Source organism: Fusarium oxysporum, chromosome 14, assembly GCF_000149955.1.
Source record: "Fusarium oxysporum f. sp. lycopersici 4287 chromosome 14, whole genome shotgun sequence".
Classification (NCBI taxonomy): Eukaryota; Fungi; Ascomycota; class Sordariomycetes; order Hypocreales; family Nectriaceae; genus Fusarium; species Fusarium oxysporum.
In genome coordinates this window covers 1,144,793-1,172,515 of record NC_030999.1, presented here as the reverse complement: position 1 = coordinate 1,172,515, position 27,723 = coordinate 1,144,793, and the positions used below count along the sequence as shown (strand labels likewise).

Sequence of the window (27,723 nt, the reverse complement as noted above, 5' to 3'; positions counted from 1 at the left end):
GACTCTGTCTGCTTCAAGCGCACCAGAACTACTAGGTGTCCATCAGCTGGGACCAATTTCAGGACTGTGTGGTATCGGAGGTCTTGGAGGCATGGACGGCCTAAACCGTCTGAGGAGGCAGAATGAACCGCCGGTCCATTCGAACCCCAAACCGGTACAGTCATTTAACGACCGGTCACAACAGCGTTATTTGCTCGCTGGGATATCTAACGAGAGATATCGCCCTGCGTCTCTTGCTGCCACTTCATCGACAGGGCGAGGCATGAGAGCCGCAGGCAGCGATGTTAGCTTTTATTCGGAACTCAGCGCATCATTCTATACAGCAAACATGCCCCGCATAGCTACAGCCTGTGGCTCTGAGTATGGCCATGACACTCGCCAAGCGGAAGGCTTTGACGGGTACAGTACTGCAGCGAGGGAGATGTATCACGTTGGTCAACTGAGCACCCCAAGTACATTGTACGATACGCAGAACTTCAGCTCTCGGCAATCTCCAGCTATGCAGAAAATGCCACCAGACGTCACCTCGAGCTACTTTGGGTTTGAGACTGGGACCTCAGTTGATCCGAGCCTCCGGCAGTCGGCACGAGGCCCAAACGGGCCGGCAAGCATTCATCAACAAAGTAATGCAATAAGTTATGCGAGTAACATCATGCAAAGGATGAGCACACTGCCGCAGACAGAAAACGCTGCCGACGTCTCCATGACAGACGATCACAACTATGCGGAGGGCGCCCTTGAGGAGAAATGGGTCAGGTACCAGCGGCAGCTAGGAAGCATTTTTCAGGATATAGTCAATGGGTCTCTCGAAAGTGCATCTGAGACATTGATTAGCGTCACCAGTTGGCTATTGTCTCAAGTCGCCGATCTAGGTATGAATTCCACCATCTATGGAATTGCAGCCGAGAACAAAAGAATGCCAGGGTTAACCAAGGTTATTTGAACAGGTCTTAACCTTGACGACACCAATCTCCACGCTGATCGTATCCAGCTATGGAACAACTTCAATCACGCTTGGTTAGGATTAGGCCAGCGCCAAATTGATCTTATGAATTCATCGCAACAGCCTTTAAGATCGCAGAGTATTATTTCGAAAGTAATGATTAAAAAATGGGAAACGAACTAGTAAGGCTATGCGACGGTATCGAGTGCCACAGCCTAGTAGACTATCAATATGGAGTATGGGAAGGTCAAATAACTGCTGGTGAGTATATGCAGTGCCATCCAGAGACTTGATCAGGAATTCACTAACATTTGCATTCAGTTCTCGAAGGCTGTCTGGATCTATGCGATGATTCTGAAAAAAAAACAGGGATAGTGGCAATCAGTAACTCAAATAGCCGTTCACTCGGAAGGCTTTCACCACAGATGCACATCAGCTGGTGGATTATGGGCTTCTTTAGAGAACTGAGCTGGTTTCACGCTAGATGCTTGATTCCAGATAGACTGGAGTTAGGAATTCTTGCATATTTCAGCAGAACCGATGACCTGGTTGGTTTCACAGGCAAAGGCGACAGCTCGGTGATAGTCTCTTCCCATGAAAGCCATTTTATATACGACGTTCTTAACTGGCCTTATACAAACGACTATTGATTCTAGGAAGAAGGGAATTATATTCAATAATGGTGCCACTATTGTGGGTGTCGAATAGACCTAAAATACTACGCCACCCCATGCACATTGGAGCGGCGATGGGGCGCATGGGGTAGCCTCAGCCGAAGGCCGTGTGTCCGCGGGCCGGGAAGCTATTACTACTACTACGTACTGATCCAGTGCCATGGCCATTCTTGGTATTATATATCATGTAAGGACTCCGTGTAAGAACCTGTCGTTTCCTAAGCTCCTGATCCCTCATCTTCATCTTCATGCCATCCGGGGGAGACCCGTAGACCAGGTGATTACGATCAAATGGCGCATCTAACATCAAACCCTCAAGCGTTTTTACACGAGAGACAGCCACGTAGCTTAAACCGGTCTGAAAGTCCCGGCAGGAGAGATCCGTCACGATCATATCTTCTGTGATGCTTTGTGACTTGTGCACGGTAATAGCGTAGCATACGATCAGGGGAAACTGCGTGCGAGCGCAGAGAGTGGCTCCGATGAGAAAGTCTCTCTCAACTGGGAGAATTGGGACAATCTTTTTGCCATCGGGGGTGGTCAGGAACACCGGTCCGTTGTACTTGTCAAACTCCATCATGATAACACAAGGAGGATCTTGGATGGGGTCAGCCCCGGGTGCCCAGCCGATGTCGTAAACCGTACCGCGAGCGCCGTTGCAGAGGCCAACGGGCTGCCAAAGGTTAGACGTCAGCATCAGACGAGCGCCAATGCATATAGGGATCTGCTTCGCAAGGTTGCCCGCCTTGTCATCAGGGGCAGCAGCCGCACCAGGGCCGACGTTCTTAGCTTTGACCTGGACGACTGGCCGGCCGAGGCGGTCGAGGTGATAGTGGTTATACTCGTTCACCCTATCTTTGGTAGCGTATACTCGCAGGGCGCTGGAAAACCTCGCGACCTCTCGATCGTCTAGTTTTGCCTGCACGCGGGTGGACAGGAGCTTCCAAGACTCCATAGATAGTTGGAGCAGCCGCAGTTCCCCGAGAGCTGTGCGAAACGCCTCCTGGTCGTCGCCGCGCTGCCTCTGAACAACCTTCAAGAATACTGATTTATCGAAGCGCCTATATGCGTTCCTGCCCTTGATCTCTACTCCCTGCACCTCTTTGTCGTAACAAAGCGGCTTCTGTAGCACAGGGGGAAGCTGGAAGAAGTCACCAACCAAGAGGATGTTCAGGCCGCCAAAGAACTCCTCATTCCTGTTCGGGAACGCCTCGCGGAGACGGTCATCGATCCACGATAGCTGACGCAGTCTTAGCATGCTCTTCTCATCGATGATGAGGTACTTGATATCCTTCAGCTTCTTCTGGAGCTGGGTCTTATCAACGGGAGATAGAGGCTTGAAGTCCTTATTGATTGGGAGGTGTAACAGGGAGTGCAAGGTAGTGCCCGATATCTGGTTTCCTGCGACGCCCGTTGGCGCAGCACGCCAAACAGGTGTCCCCCTCCCCCCTGTCGCGGATTGGAGGTGCGCGGAGAGCAGGTTAATGAGGTATGACTTGCCAGTGCCGCCTCCGCCATCCACATGGAGTAGCAACTGAGAGGGATCCTGGGTCAGGAAGTGGCCCATCACCGTATCGTATACTATGCGCTGCTCTGGATTTAGGGAATCGCGAGCCTCCAAGGGCTGATCATCCACATCAAGGTCAAGGGTGTTTTTCGCTTTGCGTTGCTTCCAGTAGTCGCTGTTGAGAATGCCATCATCGGCATACCGCCCAACACGAGGGGTCCAATCGTAATTGATGTCAATGTCTCGGCGGCCGAGGATGTCGATGTCCTCTTCCTCCAGTGGGCGGTCAGGTAGCATGCGGGCGAGTTCATGCCAGTCCTCCTCCGCGATGGGCTCCTCATGGATCTCAAGCTCAAATTCATCCTCCTCTGCCGTCAATTCATCTGTATCTGGTTCCCCATAATGATCGTCCGCATGGGTATCATGGTGCTGTCTGCAGTGCATGTACGCAGCCGTGAAGGAATCGAACCGCTGCCCGCCCACAACGAGCAACTCTTCTGGAGAGCGATGTGGATGAACCATCATCAATTTAACACGGCAGAAGTCGTTAAACTGGGAAGAGGCCTCCATAGACTTGTATCGAGGGAAGTAAGACAGGACTCTCTTCTTCGCGTGAGCAGCGAGTCTCCTCCACGTGTTGAGATTGTACGATTGCAGGTATTCGAGATAGGTTATATCCTCATGCTGGTCCTTTCTCTCTAGATATTTCCTGTAGCTGCCGATGGCCTCGTTGACATCTCCGTCCACACGATACGAACGTGCCTGTCGCTCCAACGGACGGCAGTCCACGGTGACAACCATACGGGTGCCTTCTTGCAGCGGAATGTTAAGCAGCAGATGGGAAATCTCCTGCGCCGAGTAATCTCTCTCGGCAATCAGCTTGTTCATCAGGCGAGAGGAGAAGGACAACAGGGGCTGAACGTGCGATGTGTGAGGCAAGACCTGGTCTGCAAGCCTGGCGAAAGACTCGGTCTTCTTCTCAGATTTACTGCAATACTTCGCAGCGTACGTAATAACCGCCTGTAAGCTGGTGCAAGGAGATATGTCGATATTGGCTAGCCAGCCTAGGATAATCGCAGGATTGAAGTTATTCATGAGGCTGTCATTCCGGGCCGCCTCAAAGACATAGTACGACCTGCCTTCCTTCCTGATCACTGCGGCCAGCTCCCGCAAGGCACGAGGGAAGTCAAAACGACACTCCCTCTCTGGATTGGCAACGTTTGCCGCCTCGATATCCGCAGCGGCACCTTCCATGTCCCTCGCCAGATCACCGGTTCTCTTCCTCACGCGCAAGCAGTACGTGGTATTGCACTTGTGGCGCTGGCAGCGGTTGACGATTTGTGAGAGCCGCAGGAATGTCATCTCTATGCTCAGGGGATCCACGCTCAGGGGATCCACGCTCAGGGGATTACCCTCACCCTGAGGCATAGTCCTACTCGGCTCAGGGTTAATGGCAGTGACGTGGAATCCCCATGTGCGTGCAAATACATCACGAGCCGCTTCGTCCTCCATGTCGGCCCCTGGACAATTATCCATCCAGTACAGGCCGTGGTTGTGTGGGCTACCACGGCCTTGCCATTCGTACCGATCCCAGTAATCTGTGATGCTGAACTTCTTACTTAGCACGATATCCCGAAAGAGGGTGTATCGGCGGTAGAAGTGGAAAGCAGCAATGTGAGGGTTCTGCCGCAATAGGCGGCGCGATAGAGCCATCCTCTCCGGCTCGGTGGCGGCTAGCCAGTCGTCATACTGGGGCATGTGCTGGTAGAGACTCCGCCAGTGTAAATCTGCCGGGCTAAACGTGATGAATGCACCAGGACAACCAAGGTTATAGGCATAGGCCTCGAGGTCCTGCCTCTTTTTGTTCCAGAATGGACGCGTACCGCGAATAGACACCGCATGCCTTGTGATCGAGTTGATCAGCGCCTGCGCCTCGGGGTCCTCGCTGTGTTCCAGCGCCTGAATAAGTTGCTCTCGCGTCAGCGGCTGCTGTCTCCCATCATGTTGCTTCACGAAGAATCTGGACCGCGAACGTGCTTGTGACCGCATTAGCGTGTTGAAGGCGACGAAGCGGAAGGTCGGGTGGCGTGCAAAACGCCCGTCGTGCCAGCGCATCGCGTGCTCGACGTAATCCTTGTAATCAATGGAGCGCAATCGAGGTTCAACAAAGTCGGCTCTACCGTCAGGAAAGAGGCAGGGAAACGCCAAGGAGAGTAGGGCATGAGAGCGATTGAACTCATTAATGGGTGTGTGTCGTATATTCGGGAGCTGCAGCTCGTGTTGCGCCTGCGCCTGGAAGCTTGTGGAAAGCTCTGAATCAGCTTCCGACTCTCCGGCGAGAATAGACCGCAGAGCATCGAGCTCCGTGTCCTTTGCCAACATGTCTGGCACTGCAGCCTCGTCCTCCAGGTCAGGCTCTGCCTCCTGATCTTCCTCGGGTCCAACATCCGCAGCCTCCACCTGACTCTGGGGGATGGCATCCAGGACATTGCCATCTTGGGGCAATTGATTTAGCCTCTCTTCGTCGATGACGACGCATCGATACCCAGGATGATGGCGCCGGAGGTAGTCTAGCCATATGACAACCGGCTGGCGGCGGACACGGAACTGGCGGGTGAATTGCCGACTAAGAATTGCGTGGGACGACGTATTGGCAGGACGTAGTAATACAATGTTCAACTCCTGCGGCAGAAGCGGGAGCTGGTTGTACACTAAGCCAACCTCACGGAGAAAGTGAACTACGTGCCCCCGATACTTGTACTGCTGCCCTCGCACAAGCATAATGTTCACGTGGACGTGAACACGAGCAATCAAAGACTCTTCGGTAGGCGTAAGCTGGGGCAACCGGGCCGGTACAGGGCCAAAGTCGAGCTGATTATCCGCAGAGAAGAAGTACGGCTCGTCGGGGTGGCGTTTCTCATCTTTTCGATAACAACGCGCACAAATGCCATCGCAATCGATCTTCATCTGGAACCAACACTCCCGGCATCGACCGCAAAACTGCATTTGGTCATTGTCCAGCTTTGTCCAGAACTCGCGGAGGATTGCCTTATCGCGACCAGTCAAGGCGCAAGCCTCAAGGTCGCCATTCCACACCGGATCTTGCGCATGAAAGACCGCCGATTCTTCAGGTGGAATTATCACTGGACTCCGAATACGCCGTGGCGGCATCGACGATCGAGTTTGCCTTCGAGATTTTCTTGGCCGCCCTCCTGTACCAGGGGCAGGACCACGGCGACCACGCCTTAGCTGTGCGGAAGGCTGCCGCAAGCGATGGCGAAGAGGGCTTCCATCCACGCAATCATTATCGTCGTTCTCGTCTTCGTCCCCTAGATCGGAATCAGACTCTACCCCTAATTGTTTGAGGTACCTCCGTGGTCGATCAGGTGAAAGCAGCAAGTTGAAATAGTCATCGGCGTCAATATCAGATTCAGAGAACTGTCCCCTGTCATCCCCTTCCTTGATTATCCCATCCCCATCTAGAAACCCACTCGGTCGTAGTTGATCTTGACTCCCATCTACGTTCCGTGGTTAGCCTGAACAAACTACTGGGGCCACAGAACAAGGATACCTTCTCCAGGACCCTCAAAATCTTCCAAGAAGCCAAGTTGAGATATTGTGGGAGTCAGTGACACAGTCTCCCCTGCACGGCGTCGTGAACGATGGTCGCGCTGGATAACAGCCAGCTTGGCCCTCGCCCCAGCCTTCAAGGAATCATCTTGCGAGTCCTTCCCCCCCTTGTGGAACCTGGTGGCCAAGTAAGGGTAATCCACACCAGGTGTGCTGCTTCGAAGAGTAGATGGATCAGAATGTGAGACGAGTGGATGGGTCGTTGGCTGCACAGGCGGTGACGGAGCTAGAGCCCGGAAGAGCCGCGAGCTTTGTTGGGTTGGTGGAATTGGCGTCCCTAGCACTACGTGCGGCTGGCTAATTGACTCTCCGAATAAACTCCTAGCTGTATGAAGTTGCCGTAGCTTCTCTGGCGATGTAGGCTGGGTTCCGGATCTCTCGTTGGGAGGCGATAGGCCAGCATCTCCTTCGGTTCTCTTCGTGGCAGGTCTGCCAGGTGAGGATGGACGAAGTGCAATGTTCCGCAGCGTCTGGAGCACGACTTTGGATCTAGAATGCTTCATTTGATGAGGGTTAAGAGACTTATAGACGAGGAAGGCAGAACTTACATGAGAAACGCGCTGGTTACGGCAGTCTATGCATTGCTTAGTTTGCCCAGCAGACTGCCTCTTTGCTCTGAAGGCACTCTCCGGTCTCTCCTCCCCACAACGAGCACAAACAACGAAGAGTAAATCAGTAGAGAGCTCTTCGGGGTTGAGACCGATATCCATTACTCAATCAACGAGGCCATATCGAGACCTGTCGAATTGGGGAGATGAATTGAACGCGTGGTACTGGCACAGTACTGAGTAAACAAACAATTCCAAATGGACGCAAGCTGCCGGCACTCCGCGTGAGCCTTTCAGGGGCCAGCACCGATTGGCCCCACTCTTTTGGTGCCATCAGCCAGTTGCGCGTTCTTTCGCGGCTGGCCATACAAAATCTGGACCAATCAGATTCCGAGAAACTTATTTATCCCTGTCTGCACCAAACCCTCATTACTCGGGAAAACTTATGAATTAATGTAGAGTCAGCCTTCGGCTGAATGAATTAATGTAGAGTCAGCCTTCGGCTGAATTAAAGTTAGTGTAACGGGAAGGGTGGATCGCACGGACTAAACCTATTCAAGATGCCAAAATCTCTTCAGGAATCACGAGTCCTATTACCAGCTACCCTAAATCCACCACCTTCAATCCATTCAATCAATGATAACTCAAAATGGATTGATGTTTATGTAATCCGTATTCGATATTGATTGACGTTGAGTTGACGTTGATCGTCAATCCATTCAACATATTGAAATACGTTGAGTTGAGCACACCCTTGGACGCCTCCAACCACGGCCGTGTCACACCGGCCAAGACGGATCGCATCACATGCCATAGAAAGTGCGACGGTGCCACTAGAGCAACTTGTCTGTACAGTTGCATTAGGCCCGGTAAGATTCAGGTGGTATGCCGTGCGGGCTGAGATGGATGGCGCCACAAAGCCTCTATTTTCACGCAAGAAAGAATCGGTTGCTACCGACTCGGTGTGCAGATGATAGGCATTGTTGGCGCAGCCAATGAACAGACCTATGCGCTCTTGCCTCTTCACCATGTTCTCGTCGTCTTCGTGGAAGTAGCCCGCGTCTGTGAGGGCCTCGTATGCTACATCGAGAAATAGGCGCTGTTGGGGGTCCATTTCGGTGGCCTCTTCCTCAGATAGATGCCAAAAGTCCGAATCGAAGTCCTCAATGTTGTCTAGAACCCCGGCCTTTGGGACCCATATGTTTCCAGGAAGTGTGTCTCTATTCTTTGATGAGTCGATGATGGCCAAGTAGTCCTGAAGCAGCTTCTTGTAGAATGTGTCTGCATCTTGAGCTCCTGGGAAGCGCCCTGCAATACCAACGACAGCGATCTCATCCTGGCCGAGGACGGTGCTGGGAGTCGTGACCGGCACAAAGCTGGAAGCTAGGGAAGGAATAGGAGAAGGGCTTGTACAAGCCGAGCCCTTGCTGGACGGAGTGATGCCGTCAAGTCCTGTGGCCTTGTTCTTCCACTGGTGAGACTTGCATAAGGCGGCCTGTTGTTCGATGGTGGACTGGTGGAATAAATCTGTCACTCTAATCTTCGTACCGGGAAATGATTCTTTGAGCTTGTTGTGCAATTTGGGCACATGGAGACTGTGCCCTCCAATATCAAAGAAGTTAACGTTGCTTGAGAGTGGCCTTGATACACCAAGAACTTCTTGCCAAATCAGTTCGACATTCTCGAGGACTGTTTCTTCAACATGAGCAGTCCTCTCGTCAGCTCCAGATTCATGGTCAGAGAAGCTCTTGATATCGTCTCTAGACCTTCCAACGTTCGGTTGCTCTTCCGATTGATAGAAGCTCTTCAAGAGACCACTCCTGTTCTCTTTTACCACTTTGTGGTCGGTTTTGCCATTGGGATTGACCGGCAAACTACCGAGAGGCACAAACTGTGACGGTATCTTTTGGCTTGGTAGATGTTCCTTGAGGATAGCGATGAGATCTGGAATCGAAACGGTGGCTGGAGATAAGAATGCAAGCAAGCCCGTTCTATCCTCGGTTGGCTGCACGGAAACTTCTGCGACACCAAGTCCAGCGTCGAGAATCGCTTCTTCGATCTCTTCCGGCGAGATGCGGAATCCACGAACCTTGAGTTCGCGATCGATTCGGCCCGTTATCACCAAAGATCCATCTTCCATGTACATGCCTCTATCCCCGGAACAATACCATCGCGTTCCCTGGGAGTCTGCGGTAAAGTTCCGAGACGCTCCATTGGAAATTCCATTGTAGCCTCGGCCCACTTGGGGGCCTGCAATGCAGACTTCCCCAATAACTCCTGGGCGCGAGATAATCTTGAGATCCTCAGTACAGATGTAGATGTCTGATCCCAGGTTCGCCCTACCCACTGACATAATCTCTGGGATCTTTGAAGACCTGTCGATCTTATTGCCAGCAACCATTACCGTGGTCTCGGTAGGTCCGTAGGTGTTGACAAGGTCGACATAAGGGTGCCATCGTACAAAAAGCTTCCGGGAGGGTGGCTCTCCACCGACAGATATTTGGCGAAGTGTAGGTAACTCTCCCTCCATGGCCAATGCTTCGAGGGACGTGGGCGTTACGTGCATGAAGGTTATTCGACTCTCCTTGATGACCTCTCCGAGATAATCACCAACGAGCTGTTTAGGATACTGCGCAAAGCACAACGTAGCACCAGTACAAAGAGAGGCGACGAGCTCGAGAATTGACCCATCAAATGAAAAGGTGGCTAGCTGCAGGACTCGGCCACCGAAGCCAGTCTTGTATACGTCCTTAGCCGCTCTAGCGTAGGCGGACAGGTTCCCGTGCTCGATCATAACGCCTTTGGGCTTACCTGTCGAGCCCGAGGTGTAAATCATGTACGCGAGATCGTTATCGGCGGTGTGATAGCCGGCCTCTTCAGCGCTGAAACTAGTGGCTTTGGACTCTTGGTTGATGTTGCTTGCATCTCGAAGTTCTGCGGCTAGGTTTTCGTCAATAACCAGCTTCGGCTGACAGTCTGACAGAATGATGGACTTCTGACGCTGATTGTATTCGGGATCGAGGTAAATAAACGCCGCACCCGCCTTGAGGATAGCAACGATCCACTCGACAACGGCGAAGCCTCGCGGCAGCTGAATGACTACCCGATCACCACGGCAGACGCCTCTTGAAAGGAGCCCTAATTCACAACAATTCGTTAGCAACATAAAATCTGCTGCAGGTTCGAACGGCGGATAACATACCCTTGGCCTTGAGTTGGGTGGAGCTATAAAGTTCTCCATAGGTCATTGAGATGCCTAGTTCTTGAAAGTCTAACGCCAAAGCATTTGGCCTTGTCTGTGCATGGACATCGAAAAAATGGTGGAAGTGTTGTAATGGGTTTATCATGGCCTTGTCGTCCGCCCTGGCGATGTCCACCCCAGGTTCGGGGATGCTAGGATACAATGGTAACCATTCCAGCATCTCGGATAGCTTGACAGACTCCTGCTTGCTAAGAGACACTAGGCGCTCGAAGGTTGACCTGATGTCTTGTACAGCATCTGCGGAGAAAATTGAAGGATCATATACCAGCTATTCCGAGAGTTAGCATGAACACTCAAGTTCACAGTACAGTCTCAAGATTTGCGAACAACTTACCCCACATCGCACTTCCGACTCATACTCGTGGAAAGGGAAGAACAAATTCCAGGCGCCTTCGACAGGGAACAGCCGGTGGTCCGGATGCGACAGTTCGGGTGAGTAAGTAATGGCAACACGAGGGGGCTTGTAGGCAATGTCGAATTCCCGGCAAGCATGAGCAACCTCAATGGGCGCTAACATCTGGGCTCTCTTGACAGCACTTACGTTGCGTCCTATGGCCTTGACGAATTCCCTAAACGTTCCTTGGTGCGGTCCTTTTGTCGTCAACGCATCCCAGAATCCCACGTTCACGGGCAGGGCGTTGGCAAATTGACCGACAGTGCTCCCCATTTCTTGAGGCCGGCTGCCGAATCCCACCGCCAATACTTCGTCTAGTCCCAATTGTGGTCTGGTCACGTTCGCGACGACAAGACCAACCAACGCGGTGGCTACACGAAACCAAGATGTTCCGTACATGCTGCCCCAGCCTTCCAATTCCTATAAATCGATCAACTCGAGGAGACTAAGTGTAATGGCATATGGTTCACTTACCGACTTCGGGAATGTTTGCCAGGAGTCAATTTTTCGATAAGGAAGACTCGGTCCTTCTGCTGGGAGAGCAGGCACAGGCCACCCGGTTTGATTCTGAGTTCGAACTTGACCAGCTATCGTCTCCTTGCTTTCCGCATAGTTGGAGGTCATGGTCCAGGCCCTCTAGGAAATCGTTAGATTACAGTTGAAAGATGTGTCTCGATATCCACATAATAAGATTACTAACCTCGATAGCGTTCATCTTGCTGAAGTCTGATGATAGCGGAAACCTTTCTTCTGGATTTTTGAGAAGTCCCATCAACTCGCTTGACAGGACACTAATAGATTGGCCGTCCATGGCGATATGATGGCCAATGACGAAGAGCATGTAAGAATCCGAGTTCTGGAGAATGATCCATCGTACTGGGAATTCCTTCTCAAGCGAGAACGGACGTCGAGTTATCTCAGCTACAAATTGTTCCGGGACAATGGCGGCTTCGCTGACCATGATGCGAATGTCTTGAACGACAGAGTCACTCGGGTATTCCAAAATTTGTGGTTTACCGCCAATGGCCGCAATCGTCGAACGTGTGATACCATGGCGATCAGCAATGGCATGAATAACTGGTAGGGACAATCAATCAGTTGATGGCTTTTCTTGGAGTTGGCGTGTGGCACGAACCATTGTTGATTTCTCCGATACTGGGAGCGTTGCCATCGCCATGTTTGGACAGGTCCAAACATAGCACCAGGTGATATTTGCTGCTTTTTGGATCTGTCTGATGCTCTATCCAGATACCCTCTTGACTTTTAGTCAGCGGATATATGCGACAAGGCGCAACGGACCGAAATTCGTTGTCCCGATGCCCAGACAGAAGGCACATGTCATCGGTAAAGAAAGGCATGATGATATTAAAGTTGATAGTGAGTTGGACAAGATTGTCGAGACTTCGCGTTGTCTGTGGCTACTTAGTGATCAGTCTCATCAACCTTCGACCGTGGCTCTCCATATGTACTTAGATCTAACGGCTTCCGCCAGAGACTGCGCTACTCTGAGTGTGCATTCCAGAATGTGGCTGCTGACATCTCGCCTAGACTGCCACTTGTTTTTTGATACAATCTCATATCGCGCATAATTTCTTGTTCAGTATACAAACTGCCGATGATCCCTTGGAATATGAGGGGTAGGGTTCCGTCGAGGTAATTTACCGAATGGTAATTTACCTATCTGACCAAAGTTTTTGACGTCTGAAACTTCTTGGTATTTTACATGTCAAAAACCTCTCATTGGCCGATGTCCATATCATCTCCACTATTTTCCAAATCGGTCTCTTCCCAACGCCAGCCATCGACAACAATAGAGTCTTGGAATGCGTTTTCTATCTTTACTAACCGAGCAACATCAACTGTCTCCCAGTTTTTGACGACCATCGGTTCTGCCGGATTATCTTTGACCGTCTTGAGCCTCTTGAGCACCCGACTGTTCATATAGATGAAAGTGACCTTGTCAGTGCTAAGCGGACTAAGCCGATTCCGAAGCTTACAATGAAGATAGTTCGTAGCACTGAAGGAACGCTCTGAAGGAACAGAGTTTGCCAAGGATCCTAGAACTCTCCTTGCCAATGTAGCCAACTTGACTCCCATAGACCCAAAGTATCCCCACGCGCTTAGGATGTAATAGTGAGAAGGCGTATGAGGAGTCTTCGGCTGTTCTCGATAGATCCGCGAGGTTGGGCCAAAGAGAGCACCTTCGCGAGCACGGAATCGACAAAACTCCCCAAAGAGCTGTTGGTACTCTTCGTTACTAGTGTTTTCTTCTAGGAAGCGATGTGCTCTCTCCATAGTGTCAAGCCCAAGGCCCTCCCCTATTGTTGTCCGTGGGTCCAAGGCAAATGCGAAGTGGTGGATGTCTGTCGTTTGACCTTTCATCCTTTGGACTCGCCATTGCCTCAGCTCCGAGTAGTTGATAAGAGGATCTTGGTTAGCCTCTTCAAGGGCATCCCATCTGCTCTGGATAGTCAACCAACGGGGAATAACCTCTCCAACGCATGAGCGATCTCGCTCCGAGCAACGTTGTGCGTTTTCGATAGGCCGAAGGATCTTAGCCAACATCTCTACCTCATGCCAAAACTCAAAGTTGTTGATGGACGAGAGTATTGCCCTTAGGACTTGTTGATCTTCCTCTTCCTCCTCTTCCCCTTTGATAGCCTTAGCTTTTAGGGAATTGAGGACCATAGCATCACGTGCATATGCTCGAAGAGCATCTTTGTTCGCCAGTGAAGACATAACAGCTCCGAGTTGTGTTCCCCAACGAGTGATGGCTGGTGTAATGAAAGCCTTCTGTTTACCGTAACACTCAAGCTGATAAGCACGAAGTCGTGCGAGTTGGAGCTTGGCCTTTTTAAAGAACGTGATGATTCTCGTAACTTTCTTAAGGACTGAAGCCCATCTCTCCGATTCCACAATGTCTTTCACTAGAAGTTGAAGACCATGGGAGTCACACAAAAGGAAGAAACAATGCCTGAACTCAGGCATATTCTTCATCTCAGCGTGAAGTTTCCGCATTGTCGAGCATGTATCTGTGCAGATAGCGTTCATACGAGAGAAATCCTGGAAGTCCTCTCCTTCCTTCGTGAATACCTCTTCCAATAGTGGCTGGATTAGGCGAATGGTATTCAAGGCCGTATGTTCCTCGTTCCGTGTATTAACAGTCTTCCAATAGAATGTAACCGAGTTGGGAATTGAAATCGAAATGTTGACAATACGGTTGCTGCTTATGTCGTCAGAAGCGTCAAAGATGACATTGAGATGATCGGCATCGTCGAGGATCTCCTTGACTTGGACTCGGTAATCTTGGTAAACTTCAGGAAGTATGGTGGCAATTCGATCACCACTAGGGGGCTTGTACGCTGGATTGAGCTGTTGGATGAACTCAACCATGCCAGAGTCTTCGAAGGTGGTGTATGGCTTGCCAGACTTAAAGATGGCCAGGGCTGCGGCTCGATCGAGTTGATCTTTAGAGTTTCGATCCATTATGGACAAAGCCGTAGTGATTCGAGGCTGGCGATCAACATGGCCTGCAGCTTGCTGGAAACCAAGACACTCTTTGGCAAGGTGATTCTGTTGACGTTGAACGTGCTTGGCCATGGTTTTAGAACAGTATTTGCACCGAACGCGAAGTTGACTGAATTTACCCCCTCCTGGAGGAATTGGGGCTGCTGCAAAGTGTTCATGAACACCATGGGTTTTAGGGCGACCGCCTTTGTTACTCATGGTGACAGTCTCATGTCCATTGCTTTTCAACACCGAAGATGAGAATTGGTGATGATTTGTGCGTCCCATCGGTAATTTTACGATGTACTAAACCTATTCCGTGCATATACTAGTCCTAATACGGGTAGGCACTAAGCCTAAAATTGTAGGGTTTTTGACGTAAATTACCGCCAAAAACCCCCTTTAGGAATTTGACCGTCAAATACCGTTTTTGACGGTCAAAAACGGAACCCTAGCCGAGATAACTGACTCGGACCGAGCGCCTGTAAGGTTATTATTAGTGGATATTGTATTTATGCTTTGAGTTTTGTGCCGCTGGGCCACAGAACCACATTACTATCCCGAGTGACAGGGATTCATTATTTGCCGAAATATCCCGTGTCGATTTGATTTGATTTGATTATATCCTACTCGGTTGTAATCGTCTAAACGATTATGCCCGGATAACGGGGTCCGGCGAACAGCCGAAGTCTCGCGGATCAGTATTGTTCCGCGATGCCCCACTTCGCCAACGTCAAACATCGTTGGCCAGCTGTTCCCAAAATTCCCGCTTTTCTCTCTCTAACCACTATCTACATTTGCTGGCAGGCCCATGTACGCAGTGGTTTAATGCTGATGGATCCTTGATTCGAGGCTCTCTCGGGTTGTGAAGCCCTCTCTTTCGCGGCCGCATACCTACAGTCTCCCCCCAGTGCTCAGCTTTGTCTATTCAGGTCTCGATCCTGAAATTGCCCAAGGATCTGAGTCAGTTCGATGAACTTGATTGCCTTGGCGGCTGCATTGCGCTCGTTCAGTAGCTTCCGGAGATTGTTGCGTCCTCGGAGTCGTCCTAGTTCCTGGTCCCGGAGTTGGCGGTACTGACGGCAGCGCAGGAGGACGTGCGCTACCGTTTGTCGATCCGATCCGCAGGGGCATCTGTTGCTGGTGATACCTGGTACTCTTTGGCCGAAGAGGAAGTCGTTAAAGCCTATCTTCTCTGTACGCAGCTGCATGAGGAGTGCGCTGCGCTTCTTGATGAGCCCATCGTGCAGGTCCAAGACCCTGCGCGAAGGTTTGGGCGTGTGCCTGAAGGATGCTCGACCACGTGTCTCGGATACCCAGCTTGTCTCCCATGATTTGATGGTCTCTTTATGAGACCATGTCTTCATGGTTGATCGAAGTGGGTGTAACTCCTGTGGCTCTGCTGCTTTCGGTCCTGTGAGATCTCCTTCTCTCCAACCTGTCGCTTCTTTTGCTGCTCGATCTGCGTCTTCGTTGCCTTGGATTCCTATATGCGCAGGAACCCATCTGATCTCAGTGTTTAATCCTTGTGATCGGAGTTGGTCGATATGTTGCGTGATGCTCTTGAGCAAGTATGCGCCTGACTTACCCTTGGGCTTGGCGGTGGAGCGAATGGCGGCCTGGTTGTCGGTGTAGATCATGACCTTGCTTCTCCTGCTGCCTTTGGTTCTGTCTTCCTGCGCGATCTGGAGGGCTAGGCTGATGCCTTGCAGTTCACCGGCGTAGACGGTGGAGGTTGTATCGTCTCCCATCAGGCTTTCTAACCATACGCCATACGCCATACGGACCTGAATGGTTTATGGTGTATGATTTATTCCTGTATGGCGAACTAAACCATATATTGCCCATACGGCAAATGACGTCAAACCGGTCAAGGGCCCACATCTTCCTCTAGAGCGCTGGTGCTTCCCTCCTCTGCCATGTACTCATATTGTTCAACCTCGTCTACTTGTAGCCCTGCCGTTATACCGCTACGAATCCAGCTCTTTAAGCACTCCCCCTTTTCAATTGTCGATGCTCCAAGGAGCATTCGATCCCACGAAATTGTACGCCGTGCTCCAGAGAATGTACGCTCAGGGTCAGCAGACATGGCGGGTATTGAGAGAATGTCTATTGCCATCTTTGACAGTCGGGGAAAGCGCTCCTTCTGCTCATCGCGGAGCCACCAGACAAGGGGGGAGCAGTCGATTGGAATGGGCGGCTGGGAGGTGTAGGTTTCATATTCGTCAACGTCAGGCTCTGTGCCTATGACATTAAGCTCCTGTGCAAGCAGGTCATACTCATCCAGTTCCAGTGCCGGAACAATGGAAGGAGTAGTATAAACGGTTGGCAGGTTCTTGTATTCGTCTTCCCACAACTTCTTCACTCCTGTAAAGATCTTCTTATGCCATGCCTTTGGCCAATTTTTCTGTATATGAGCCTTTCCTCGGGATGGATGGAGAATAAGCGCTGCAGCGTATGCCGGGCTCTCATCGGAGAGCTGGTAGTATTTGTCGAAGACATGCCAGCTCGTCAGTACTGGGCCAAGTAGCTGTTGGTTCATCCTGTATTTGCTGAATGCTTGCTGGTAATGCTTGTGAAGGACGTCCATGGTAAATAATGTACGATCGAGCGTTGAACGATACCCCTCAGTAAGGAGGGTTATCTTCCAAAACGGCTGTAAGAAGTTCCGCGTCTCGCGAAGGTTTTGCCAATCCTGTGGTGCTAAGTAGTCGTCCACAAGGGCGTCGTAGTACTTGTCCTGATACCACTTGATATGCTCCTCCTTATCAAGAGCGGCATCGAGCAGAAGAAACCATGAGTTCCAGCGTGTATCGTTGTCGAGCCCGAGGACTTTGCCGGCACGCCTCCTAAAGAGATTATACCTGTAATCGTTGGCTCTAATATGGATAGCAGTATTATGCAACTTGCCGAGCGGACCGAGTTGACTCCAGCCACGCTCCTTTCGCTTCTTCCAACCCTGCATCATGTCAATGTTGAACGAAGCTTGGTCCATCTCTTCAATCTGCCTGCAGGCTTCAAGCACAGCCTCTTTGCTATCCATGAAAAGAAACGCTTGGACGCAAAGGTTGACAACGTGGCCATGGCAACGAATCCGTCGGTGTCTTGCATTCCAGACGACGCCTCGTCCATCAAGGAAGTGGCTCAATAGACGACATAACACGTCATTGGAACCGTGATTATCTCCTGTAATATATCCCAGCTGGCCTGAGATGCCGTACTCCTCAATGACTGGCTGAAGGAGCTTCCACTGCTCGGCTCCGCTGTGGCTTCCAGGGCCGTCTATGCCAGGAAGTTCAGGCAAGGCCAGCAATGCCTGGCAGGGACTTTTTGTGCCTTCCTGCATAAATTGCACACATATTCCTAGGAAAGCTTTGTGGTTTGGTGCGCTCCATACGTCGGCAGAGAGGTGAAGCTTGGCAGGTGAGGATTGCAGCTTTTTTCGGAGAATATCTTTGTGGATCGCATATGAGTTCGAGCAGAGTTTTTGGACATGGCCGTGGGAGGTATTGATAAGCTCTTCTGCGGTATAATTTGCCGCCATAAGCAGAGCGTGCAACTCTGGCCAAGTATTGCAATTGTATGGGAGATTGCGGACAGTAACCAGCTGGACTAAGGCTTCCATTGCAGCCTTTGGATTAAGTACGTTCCGAAGAACTTGCTCCTCTCTTTCTTGAAGCTTAGCAACCTCAATCTCGCCAGCTTTGTTGAACGCCTCTCTGATGAGGCTGGTACGCACTTTCTTGGTCGAATTTGGCTCCGAGCCAGCGGCTTCAACTGAGTGTATCTTAAGTAGGTGGTTACGAAATGTGGTAGACACGTATGTGGAGTACGGTGGGTTGCTGCAGTATTTGCAGTAGAACACTAAGTCTTTTTTTGGCCCAGCGCGCTCAGGCTCGGATCCTTGAGGTTTTCGAGTGTGTTGCCACGTCGCATCGGCCGTAGTGATGCGTTTGCGCTTTGGAGTCGTTGAAGTGGAAGATGCAACGGAGGGTAAGCTCTGCCTATCAGGTATCTCAGAAGCCGTCTCGATTGTTGCAGCAATGGAGGACTCGCGGTCACTAGGCGTGTGGCTGAGGAAGGAGTCCATGGCAAGCAATCAACGGGCATCATGGCTTTCCACTAGCTTCGTCATGAAGTGTCGCGCGACGCGGAGGCGTGGCTAGCTGACGGTCGGTCACGGCAGTCAGAAGGTCGCTCAGTGAATCGGGCAAGGTTAACAAATGAGACTTGATTTCTATCTCAAGGAGTGGAATCGTATGAGACTATATGATATGGAATACTGTTGCTGCCTGCAAGTCAGCAGCTGTTGCCTAGCAGGCAGGATCGTACTAACTGTTTGCTATAAGTGAGCGACTTGAACTTGACATGAAGCCTGACAATGTGACTCGAAGCGATCTTGATAGGTGCCTTAGGATTGGAGCTACGGAGACGTTGCACGGCAGTCCAAGTTGCCCACGCATAGCTTAAGCAACCGATTTGCCATTCGAGTATCCTTTCTACCTTATGGATCTATTGGAAAGGGAGGCCATTCAGGACCAGGAGAATGGTCAAGGTGTTCTATTGCCGCCGATTTCCTTACCTGACTATTTTTGACTCGGAGCAACTTTATCCCGCGTATGATCATATATGGTCATACGCCTCAGACCGTATGGTATAGGCATATGGGCAATATATGAGTAATATATGGTTTAACTAAACCATACGCGTATGGTTAGAAAGCCTGTCTCCCATGTATGCGCTCTTTGTTTCTTGGGTGGTGGTGCAGACCGCGGCAGCACCGACGCCGCCGTTGATGCCGCTCCCATCTGTGTAGATATGTATGGCGTCTGATTCGTCTTGTGTGATTCGATCATGTCTGGCTTGGGCTTCCTCTGTGCTTGCTTCGATGAACGTCTGTGGCCCCTGCCACCATGGAGGGACGATATAAGGGACGATTCGCTCTTGTCTCCGGATGTTCGGCCCTTGGCGATCGGCGATAGACCGTTCGATAGCTCTTCTCGGGCTTTTCTTTTTGTTTCTTCTGGCTTCCCCTTCTGTGGGTTGTTGATCAGCCGGGCCGATCCTGCCAAGAGCGTTGACATTGTGCTTGAAGAGCTGCTGTTCAACTGGTAGAAGGTATGTTTCTATGTCAAGGGCTGGTATCGACGTTGCCTTGAATGCCCCGCTGATCACCCTGGAGGCTCTTGCCTGTAGGCTTTGAAGCTTGCTCAGTGTTCGCTCTGTGTATGGTTTGTCCCTGGTCCTCCAGTTTGCATTCGACCAGGCAGAACAGGCGTACATCATCTGTGGCACCGCCACTCCTTTGTAGATCTTGCGCATCTCTCGCATTGTCACACCCCAAGTTGAGCCGCCGAGGCTGCCTAGGGCGTTGACTGTCTTGGTGACCTTGCGTTGTACTTCGTCTATGTGTTGTTTCCAGGTGAGGGTGGAGTCCATGATGAGGCCCAGGTACTTGCATGTTTTCTTTGGTTCGATCATGCCCCATCTTGTCTGAAGGGGTTCCTCTACATCTATTCTTGTTCTTGTCCTCGTGAAGTGGGTAAGCTGGAACTTGTCTGGCGCGAAGATAGATGCATGAGTGGCCGCCCACTTCTCTGCGACGTGGAGTGCCTCTTGTAGCTTTTTGCATGTCTCTTTCGTGGAGTCTGCCCAGGTCAGGATAGCCACGTCGTCTATGAAGCCGGTTGTCATTGTGTCTTCTAATTCTCCGCACTTTTCTATTAGATCCGCGTTGTAAAAGAGGTAGAGGATCGGGGATAGATTCGATCCCTGTGGCTCTCCTGTCTCCAATCTGTAGGGTTCAGATGTGAAGCCATCAATTGATAGCTTTGTTAGTCTCGGGCGCAGGAAACTTCCGATCCACTTGACTGTTCTTTCATCTATCCTTCTCTTCCGCAGATTGTGCAATAGGCGTGCATGTGAAATGTTGTCAAACGCCCCTGATACATCCAGAAGCAGTAGACTTGCCACCTTGCCTTGCCCAGTGTTCCAGGCGTCATATATCTTGTCGATGATGAGGTGAAGGGCGTGTTCTGTTGATCGCAGCTTTCTTCCACCCATATGGGTATCGGGCAGCAAGCCATGAGTCTCGGCGATGTAGCTCAGCCTCTTTGCTATCACCGCTTCCATGATCTTTCCTGTAGTGTTTAATAGAGCGATTGGCCTGTAGGCCTTTGGCACGGTATAGTTGTCTTTCCCTGGCTTCCTGAGGACCACCGTTGTGGATTGTCGAAAGTGTTCCGGATAGTAGCCAAGGGCGAGGGACTGATTGAAGATCTTGGTGAGATGGTGCTTGATCCAGGGAGAGGCGATATGGAGTGCCTTATTCGCGATGCCGTCTGGTCCTGGAGCCTTGAATGGGGATGATTCTTCAATGGCTTCTTCTATCTCTCTCGTAGTTATCGGTGGCATGGTTATGGGAGCAGGGTAGTTGGCATTCTCTATGTCTTCGAGATTGGTTTCAGGTGGCACTGGAAAGAAGGTCTTTCTGAGAAGCTCTGCTTTTTCGTTTGGGGTATTTGCTTGTTGCTTTGTGGCTGGATCAATCAGTGCTGGTGTCACATTCGGACTTTGGTTATGTCTGTTTCGGGCCCATTTTGCTACCCGCCAGAGGTTTGTTGGGGATTGAGAAGCTTCTTCTATCCTCTCGCGATGGTTCTGTCTGAGCGCTTTCTTGATGGTTCTACCTTTGTGATTTCTCGCCGTTCGGTATGCTTCCCATGTCTCTTCGGTATGGTATAAGCTGTGTTGCCGACGGAGTCGTTTTGATTGTGCCAGTACTTTGGCGCATTCTTCATTCCATCCTGATTTCGATCTCGAGGATGGAATCGTCGTCGGTACTGCTTCCTCGACAGCTACCGTTAAGGCTACCATCACTTCCTCCACATGTCTATCCAGAGCTGTCTTCGTTCTTGGTCTTTGCTGTGGCGGAAGCTCCCGCTGCAGCACGCGAGTGAATGTCTTTTCATCTAAGGCTTTCCAATTTCGCCGGGGCTTGGCCATCATTTTGACAATGTTCAGGTCTAGTGAGGTGACGATAGGTAGGTGGTCAGAGTCGTGGTCCATGTTTGTTTCGATTTCGCACTGAATCAGTCTGCCCACCAGGCCCGCCGTCGTGAGGCATAGGTCTATGGTCGTTCTTCCGTCACGCTCTTCATATGTGATAGTGCCTGGGACAAGATTGCTCGTGAGACAGTGATCTTCGATGATTGTGATGAGCTCGGCAGCATTAGGGTCCGCTCGCTGGACCCGGTCACCTCCCCACAGCTCGTGGTGTAGATTGAAGTCGCCAATGATGATCTGTTCATGTTGGGATGATTGTTCCAGTGCTTTGCCGAGAAGGGGTAGCGTGCTCCCTCTTTCGGTTGCGGTTTGTGTCGGGTTGTAGACATTGTGTACCATAATCCGTTGCTCTTCTTCTGTTCCGAGTCTTAGGTTTAGTGAGCCGAGATCTCTGTTTGCCTCTTCAAAGTGCCACCTGGAGTGATCGAGTCTCTTGTTGATGAAAAAGCAGACCCTGGCTGGAAAGGTTTGGTCTTTGTCTGGGTAGCATAGGTGAAATTGATCCTTGGCTGGGTGGTGAGTTGTCGTGTCGAATGGGTTCTTCCAAGGCTCCTGGATAGCGAGGATGTCGTATCGTCCTATGTCGGGATCTCGTAAGAGCGTGGCCATGACTGTGTCTTTGGATTTTCTGACGTTGTACTGTAGTATTGTAAGAGTATTTTGTGTTAACATTCTTGGTCGTCGATTTCCATCTGTTGACCATGCTGTGTGGTTTGTCTGTTGACCTCCAGTGCTTCCAAGACCCTCCTGGAAGCGGCTGCCGTTCGTCTTGGCCGCTGGCTCCCCATGTTTACGACGATCTCGTTATCGGGATTATCTGACGCCACCTGGTCACTGCCAGGGTTCGCTCTTTTCTGTAGCCTCTTGGTAGGCGACCTGCTCCGGGTCGAACTGGCGTCCTGGGGTCGGCCTGATTCCAAGATAGGTCGTCCTGTCCTGGTGATTGTGTTGGTGTTGTTTTGCCGCTCCCGCGTTCTGGTTCCGGTAGATATCCTGGTGACGAAGCTTTCTAGCTCTAGATGATATCTGGGCCGCAGTTTAGAGGCCGCTTTGGCCTTATTGACCTCCTGCTTCATTTCCGTGGTGCGTCCCTATCGCTCTTGGTTGGGCAATCCCGGGTAGGATGCTCTTGCGCGCAGTAGCCGCATGTTATTGTTGCCTTGCACTGGGTTCCTATGTGGCCATATTTGTGACACTGGAAGCATTGTCTCACGCGGCACTGTCTGTCATAGAGTTCGCATTGGAACACCTCGCCTTGCCAGATGAGGCCCTCATCAATAACTTTATTCGCATCTTCCGGTCGTGTGAACTCGACCACGACCGAAGATGCTGATTTAGAGGACGAAGATCTCGTCAGCCAGCCTATGTACTTGATCTCCGCAGTTGGTATGAAAGGCTTATTATCCTGCAATAACCCATCTCTAATGAGTTCGAAGTTATCCATATCCATCGAACTAGTGCGTACACCATGTACCAAGACACCATACGTCGGAATGCGTACAGTGGCACCGTTTCCGATCCTTTGTTCCCAGTCTTCTGCAAACTGTCTAAGCGCTACCATGTCCGATGAGGTGGCCGTCTTGATGCTCAAGTCACCGCTCCTGAGCTGATTGGAGGATACTACTTTGATCTTCTCTATGTGTTCGTTGCTGCTTTGTGCGATTGCGAGGTCTACATGTGACTTGAGGCTACGGGGACTCATCGCTCTGATGTTGGCTATAGTGACAGGGTCTCTGATGTTGATGATGATCTCGCGTACGGTCTGGACAGGTGATGCTTTCTGGTTCTGTGGGTTATGTATGCTTGTCGCCAGCCCTCCCCTCGCCAGCACGTTGGCGTAAGTGGGCGTGATGCTAGCTTGGTTTTGCTGGCTTACGAGCTTCATGTCTCTGATCATTTTCATTGTTGCTTTACCGATTTCCGTGGCTTCTTTCGCGGCCGTTTTTGCGTCCATCGCAATTTCTGAATTACGTTGAACTACTTCCATGGTTTGTTGAGCTTTGGTGTTTGTTTCGTTGAGCTCATTTTTGAGGCTGTTGACGTGATGCGCCAGGCTTTCGGCTGCGGCTTTTGTTTCGACTTGGCCGATTTTCACTGCTTCGTAGACGTGACCAAGATCGGGCGTGCTCTGCATTTTGACGATGAGGGTGAGAGCCCCAATGAGGGCAACTCGAACTCCACGGGATGCAACGGGTAGACCATCGCCGTTGTCGATGGCTGACAGTGCTTTTTGGAGATATTTGCTCAAATTTGTGGCGTGCTCTCGGTAATCAGTGGGCCAGATTTCGTCCTGGGGCCACGGGGTCGCCATGATGCCTGAGTCGCACTGGGCAATGCGACCGACACTGGGCTATCCAATTCACCTTTCGGAGCGGTGTTGCGGCGCTGTAAATAGCTGTTGTTTTCAAAAATTTCGTTCTCGCTGTTGTTGAAGTTTTTTTTGGTCACTTAAAGCATACAGCTAGATTACTAACGCAGTTGTTTCCTGAGGCTCCTGTGACAGATGGTCTGTGCCACGCTATCCATGGCGTCATGGGCCATTTGGGAAATCCCCGCACCGCCCCACCGTCTTTTCAACAGCTGCTTGAGTCTGACCTTGACGACACGTCATTCGAATGTATGTATGTCTGGAACCGCAACTAAGTATTCTAGGAAGATGGCTCGCTATCGACTCAGTGAGATTCCAAAGCCATGTCCTGAAAATGGACATCCAAACTTACGTGATAGAAGCACCACGGGGCTCGCTGTTGTTTATATTGCGCAGTAGTGCTAGGTGAAAAAATATTTTATGAAACTTAGTTTTTTTTAAAAAAAAAAAAAATTATTGAGATGAGACTTCTTCTCGGGTTTATATCTCTAGATGATTTCTTCTAGGATTTTCAGACTAACGGTTTGAATCCTGAAGGGAAGGGGGATTCCGGATTTTCCAACACTCGCTCACGACGCTCTGAGCAGGCTTTCTATCCATACGCGGATGTCGTATTCCATAAGCATGGCAATACGGCGGAAAAATTTGATCCTTGTAGTAATCCCGCTCAGGGACGATTTTCCAGCTCTCCACTCTTTCCTTAATTCCAACATCACTGTGTGTAGGGACGTTGCTGCCGCCTGCGTATGGCCTCGCTGATGACGTCCACTTCCACTGACCCTGCGGGGGTTCTAGTGTCCGCAAGCGAATTGTGCTCTTCCTCAATCGTCAGCACGAACCCTCGATTCGCAAGCGGCGATGTCCAAGAGCGCGTGGCACGAAAGCGCAAAACGACCGCAAATACCTGGGCACACGCCCGTGAGCCCCTCAATTCGGAGCCATCTCGTTGCGGTCGCAAAACTGAGAAGATTTACTACTGCATGCATTGTGCAAGTCCGACTTACTCCACGACCGTTTCAACGACCTTTCGGAATCATCTGCTCAAGATACACGGCATTGAGCTGGAAGCCCATGAACATCCGATTAAAAAACGGCGTGACTGTCTCATTCAGGATACTTTCGCCAAGGCCGGCGAGGTGCATGCTGCAAAGCAACTGGCAAAACGAGAAGAAACTCTGAGACATGCCATCAATCACAAAGCAGCGTTGGAGGCACTTATTCAGCTCGTGACTGTCCGTAATCTCTCTTACAACTGCAGTTCTTGGCCAGAGCTTCATGCGCTCATTTCTGCAGTCAATCCTGCGGCAGATGACCTCATCAGCCTTTCTCCCGGCTCCATACAGAAGCTCGTCTCCAATTCCTTTTGTGTGCACAAAGACATGTTGCGGAGAAAATTGCAGTCTACACCATGGAAACTTCATCTCTTTGCTGAGGTGTGGTCTGCTCCAAATCACAAAGCCTTCCTTGGGATATGCGTCAAATTTGTAGATCCGGATGCAAAGAAAGCGCTGCAGGCACTATTAGCTTTGTCGGAGTTGCCAGGTCTTGACAGGCAGGGTAGTCACGGTGGTGCCGAACAATGGAAGCTCCTTCAGCACGTGTTGGAGGATTATAATATCTGGAATAAAGTGTGATTCTACACTGGTGACAACCACGGATCAAACGACAAATTATGCCACTTGCTCGGCAATTATCTCCAGGAGAAGGCTGCTCGAACGTACACATAGACTAGCTCCATTCTGTGGTAATCTGTCGAACCCATCACCGAGAGTCAACGAACGACAACCTTCCCCACAACTTCGCCACAAAAATACGGCACCTGGGGGTGGTCAAGGCAGGGGTGGGTACCCTATTCAGTACAACAACCACTAACGCAATCTGGTACGATGATGCCGGCGTAGGGAGTTGTACCTATTAATCGGTTCGGCCGTCCCTCCACTATCAGGTCTCAATACCATTGAGGAAACGCTTGAGCTGGACCATACAATCATGGCAGAGATCGACGAGAAGTACCTTTCATCTTCCATAGATTTGCGCAAAGCTACCGCGAAGAAGACGGCATGTGTGATATTTTCCTGGACCATGTCACTGTTGGGTTCAAGCTTACGCATAAGAAACGATAACGTCGAACGATACCGAAAACGAGATGGCATACAGTGGGGGCAATAAGTTTGAATACCAGGCGTGTATCTTTTAAGCTGCTAGCTTCTTTAAATATATGACCATGTGCATATTAACTTTTACACGCTGATTTAAAGTATACTGATTGGCCTTCCCAGACCTCATAACAGAATTAGAAATATAATAATCTTTAGACAGGCTAGACAGGGGGTGCCAGTACATCAAAAGGTATTTAAACTTCTTGCTCCCCACTGTATTGCCCTCCACTGTAGACCTTGACTTAGCACGTACCGCAGATTGCAGGGGTTAAATGCCAGGGTCAAATACCGGTGATGTGTCGCGGCTATGCCGAGAGCTAGATACTGTCCTTTCTGTCGGTCCGAGGCACGGCTTGACCGACTCCTCACGGCAAATGCCAGCATTTATTGAGTTTAGCCATCGTATGTACCAGTAATGATTGGTCAGTGCTTCTATCCAAATGAATCCAGATATTCAAATAAATTTGGCTCCAGCAATTTGACTTGATTTGAGTTCATTTCGACTCGATTTGATTTGGATTTATTTTATTTCATTTATTTGTTGACAAGCCTGTATGCTGATATGGTCGGGCCGACTCGTAACAGTCATAGCCAAGAAACATTGGCGCCTGGCTGTAACTATGCTCAGGTGAGCTGTTCCTCATCCTAACATCCGGATGACTGGCACATCCACGTGATGCTCTGGGAGATGAGGCGTGCCCCGTCGGAACTCCGGTTCAGCCAGCCGTTGAAAAGAGGTCCGTATTGCTGACCGTGAGACTCAGTTAGAACTTCGTCAACAGATGGAGTGTTGGCATCAGACTCTCCTGTGTCAAGCGGCGCAGCTTGAAGTGAACTCCTTGATGACAGGGCAGGCCGGGCGTCGCTATCTGATTCTGCTGGCCGCTTGTAGGAATCACGATCTGTTCTACATGGCGATCCATCAACTGTGCTGTCTCTGGTCTATCGACAGATCCACCGTTCATAGGCTTCTCGAACCAGTTGGGGCGCTGGATGCCATCGATTCTGCCTTCGAGGGGTTGCAGAATATCTTAAACAATGACGATCTCACCTTTGCACATCTCCGTTGGTTTGCCAACTTCCCCTGGCCCTCTCAGACCATTCTGGATGTCTTTCCGAAGGACGCGATGATAGTATCTATTGTTGAGTTTCTTGACCACTTCTCACTGTCGTGGCCGCGTCTGCTACAAGGGTCGGAGTACCAAGGACAGCCGGTCTTGGCATCCGAGCTGGAGAATAATTTACTATGCCCCTCTGCAATGCTACGATACATCTTCTTCACTATAAGCTGTATGAGACTCGATATTGGCACAGGGCCTATGGAGTTGGCACTTGACGAAAATTTCGATACATGTCAGAATGAGGAATTCTTGGGTGGAATGGGTGAAGTAAGAAAGGATATCGCGACGGAATACTTTAATCTGTATCATCGCTAAAAATGGATTTTGCGCCTCTAAATTTAGAGGCAAGGGCTAGTATTCCATAAACCGTTAATGTCACCACTCAACCTCGACTTACTTCAGACTCTTTTACTCTTCTCTTCTTGTTTTCCTTTCTATATCTTGTGTGGCCCAATAACAGCGCGTTGGGTCCGATCCTGAGAATGTGCTCGTCGCGGCGATCATGTTCAGCAGCGAGCGTCTCGGATCGTGTGCCAGTGTGACTG

The 27,723-nt window shown here is 50.6% G+C and overlaps 5 protein-coding genes across 7 annotated transcripts; 2 read left to right on the top strand and 3 right to left on the bottom strand.

The window, feature by feature from the left end:
* Window positions 1–216: 216 nt before the first annotated feature.
* Window positions 217–1,575, top strand: FOXG_22724 (uncharacterized protein). Its single transcript, XM_018403136.1, has 2 exons — window positions 217–1,204; window positions 1,265–1,575. The coding sequence occupies exon 1, from the start codon at window positions 263–265 to the stop codon at window positions 941–943; it is 681 nt and encodes a 226-aa protein (XP_018258075.1). The 5' UTR covers window positions 217–262; the 3' UTR covers window positions 944–1,204; window positions 1,265–1,575.
* A 6,215-nt stretch (window positions 1,576–7,790) lies between these two features.
* Window positions 7,791–14,922, bottom strand: FOXG_17272 (uncharacterized protein; the record flags this gene model as incomplete). 2 transcript variants are annotated; one of them, XM_018397287.1, is made up of 7 exons in its annotated part: window positions 12,956–14,922; window positions 12,094–12,891; window positions 11,659–12,035; window positions 11,433–11,594; window positions 10,899–11,378; window positions 10,505–10,832; window positions 7,791–10,440 (listed from the first exon to the last, which is right to left on the bottom strand). In XM_018397287.1, exons 2-7 carry the CDS (start codon window positions 12,314–12,316, stop codon window positions 7,964–7,966), a joined length of 4,047 nt encoding a protein of 1,348 aa, XP_018258073.1. In that variant the 5' UTR covers window positions 12,317–12,891; window positions 12,956–14,922. The 2 variants fall into 2 exon arrangements, with proteins under 2 accessions (XP_018258073.1, XP_018258074.1); XM_018397288.1 differs by having other exon boundaries at window positions 7,964–10,440; window positions 12,094–12,376; window positions 12,428–14,922.
* Window positions 14,923–22,195: 7,273 nt separating this feature from the next.
* On the bottom strand, window positions 22,196–23,841 carry FOXG_17269 (uncharacterized protein; the record flags this gene model as incomplete). Its single annotated transcript, XM_018397286.1, has 2 exons — window positions 22,196–22,621; window positions 22,744–23,841. The coding sequence occupies 2 exons, from the start codon at window positions 23,839–23,841 to the stop codon at window positions 22,196–22,198; spliced, it is 1,524 nt and encodes a 507-aa protein (XP_018258072.1).
* A 740-nt stretch (window positions 23,842–24,581) lies between these two features.
* On the bottom strand, window positions 24,582–25,319 carry FOXG_17268 (uncharacterized protein; the record flags this gene model as incomplete). Its single annotated transcript, XM_018397285.1, has 1 exon — window positions 24,582–25,319. The coding sequence occupies one exon, from the start codon at window positions 25,317–25,319 to the stop codon at window positions 24,915–24,917; it is 405 nt and encodes a 134-aa protein (XP_018258071.1). The 3' UTR covers window positions 24,582–24,914.
* A 1,196-nt stretch (window positions 25,320–26,515) lies between these two features.
* Window positions 26,516–27,640, top strand: FOXG_22723 (uncharacterized protein). 2 transcript variants are annotated; one of them, XM_018403135.1, is made up of 2 exons: window positions 26,516–26,685; window positions 26,826–27,640. In XM_018403135.1, exon 2 carries the CDS (start codon window positions 26,840–26,842, stop codon window positions 27,491–27,493), a length of 654 nt encoding a protein of 217 aa, XP_018258070.1. In that variant the 5' UTR covers window positions 26,516–26,685; window positions 26,826–26,839; the 3' UTR covers window positions 27,494–27,640. The 2 variants fall into 2 exon arrangements, with proteins under 2 accessions (XP_018258070.1, XP_018258069.1); XM_018403134.1 differs by having other exon boundaries at window positions 26,532–26,685; window positions 26,822–27,640.
* The last annotated feature ends 83 nt before the right edge of the window (window positions 27,641–27,723 follow it).

What these genes read in the sequence shown, in the direction of transcription:
- FOXG_22723 (XM_018403134.1), top strand. Translation starts at nt 26,620, where the DNA reads ATGGTCGGGCCGACTCGTAACAGTCATAGCCAAGAAACATTGGCGCCT. An exon ending in CTGGCTGTAACTATGCTCAG is followed by an intron (nt 26,686 to 26,821) that starts GTGAGCTGTTCC and finishes CGTGAGACTCAG; the next exon opens with TTAGAACTTCGTCAACAGAT.
- FOXG_22724 (XM_018403136.1), top strand. Translation starts at nt 263, where the DNA reads ATGAGAGCCGCAGGCAGCGATGTTAGCTTTTATTCGGAACTCAGCGCA.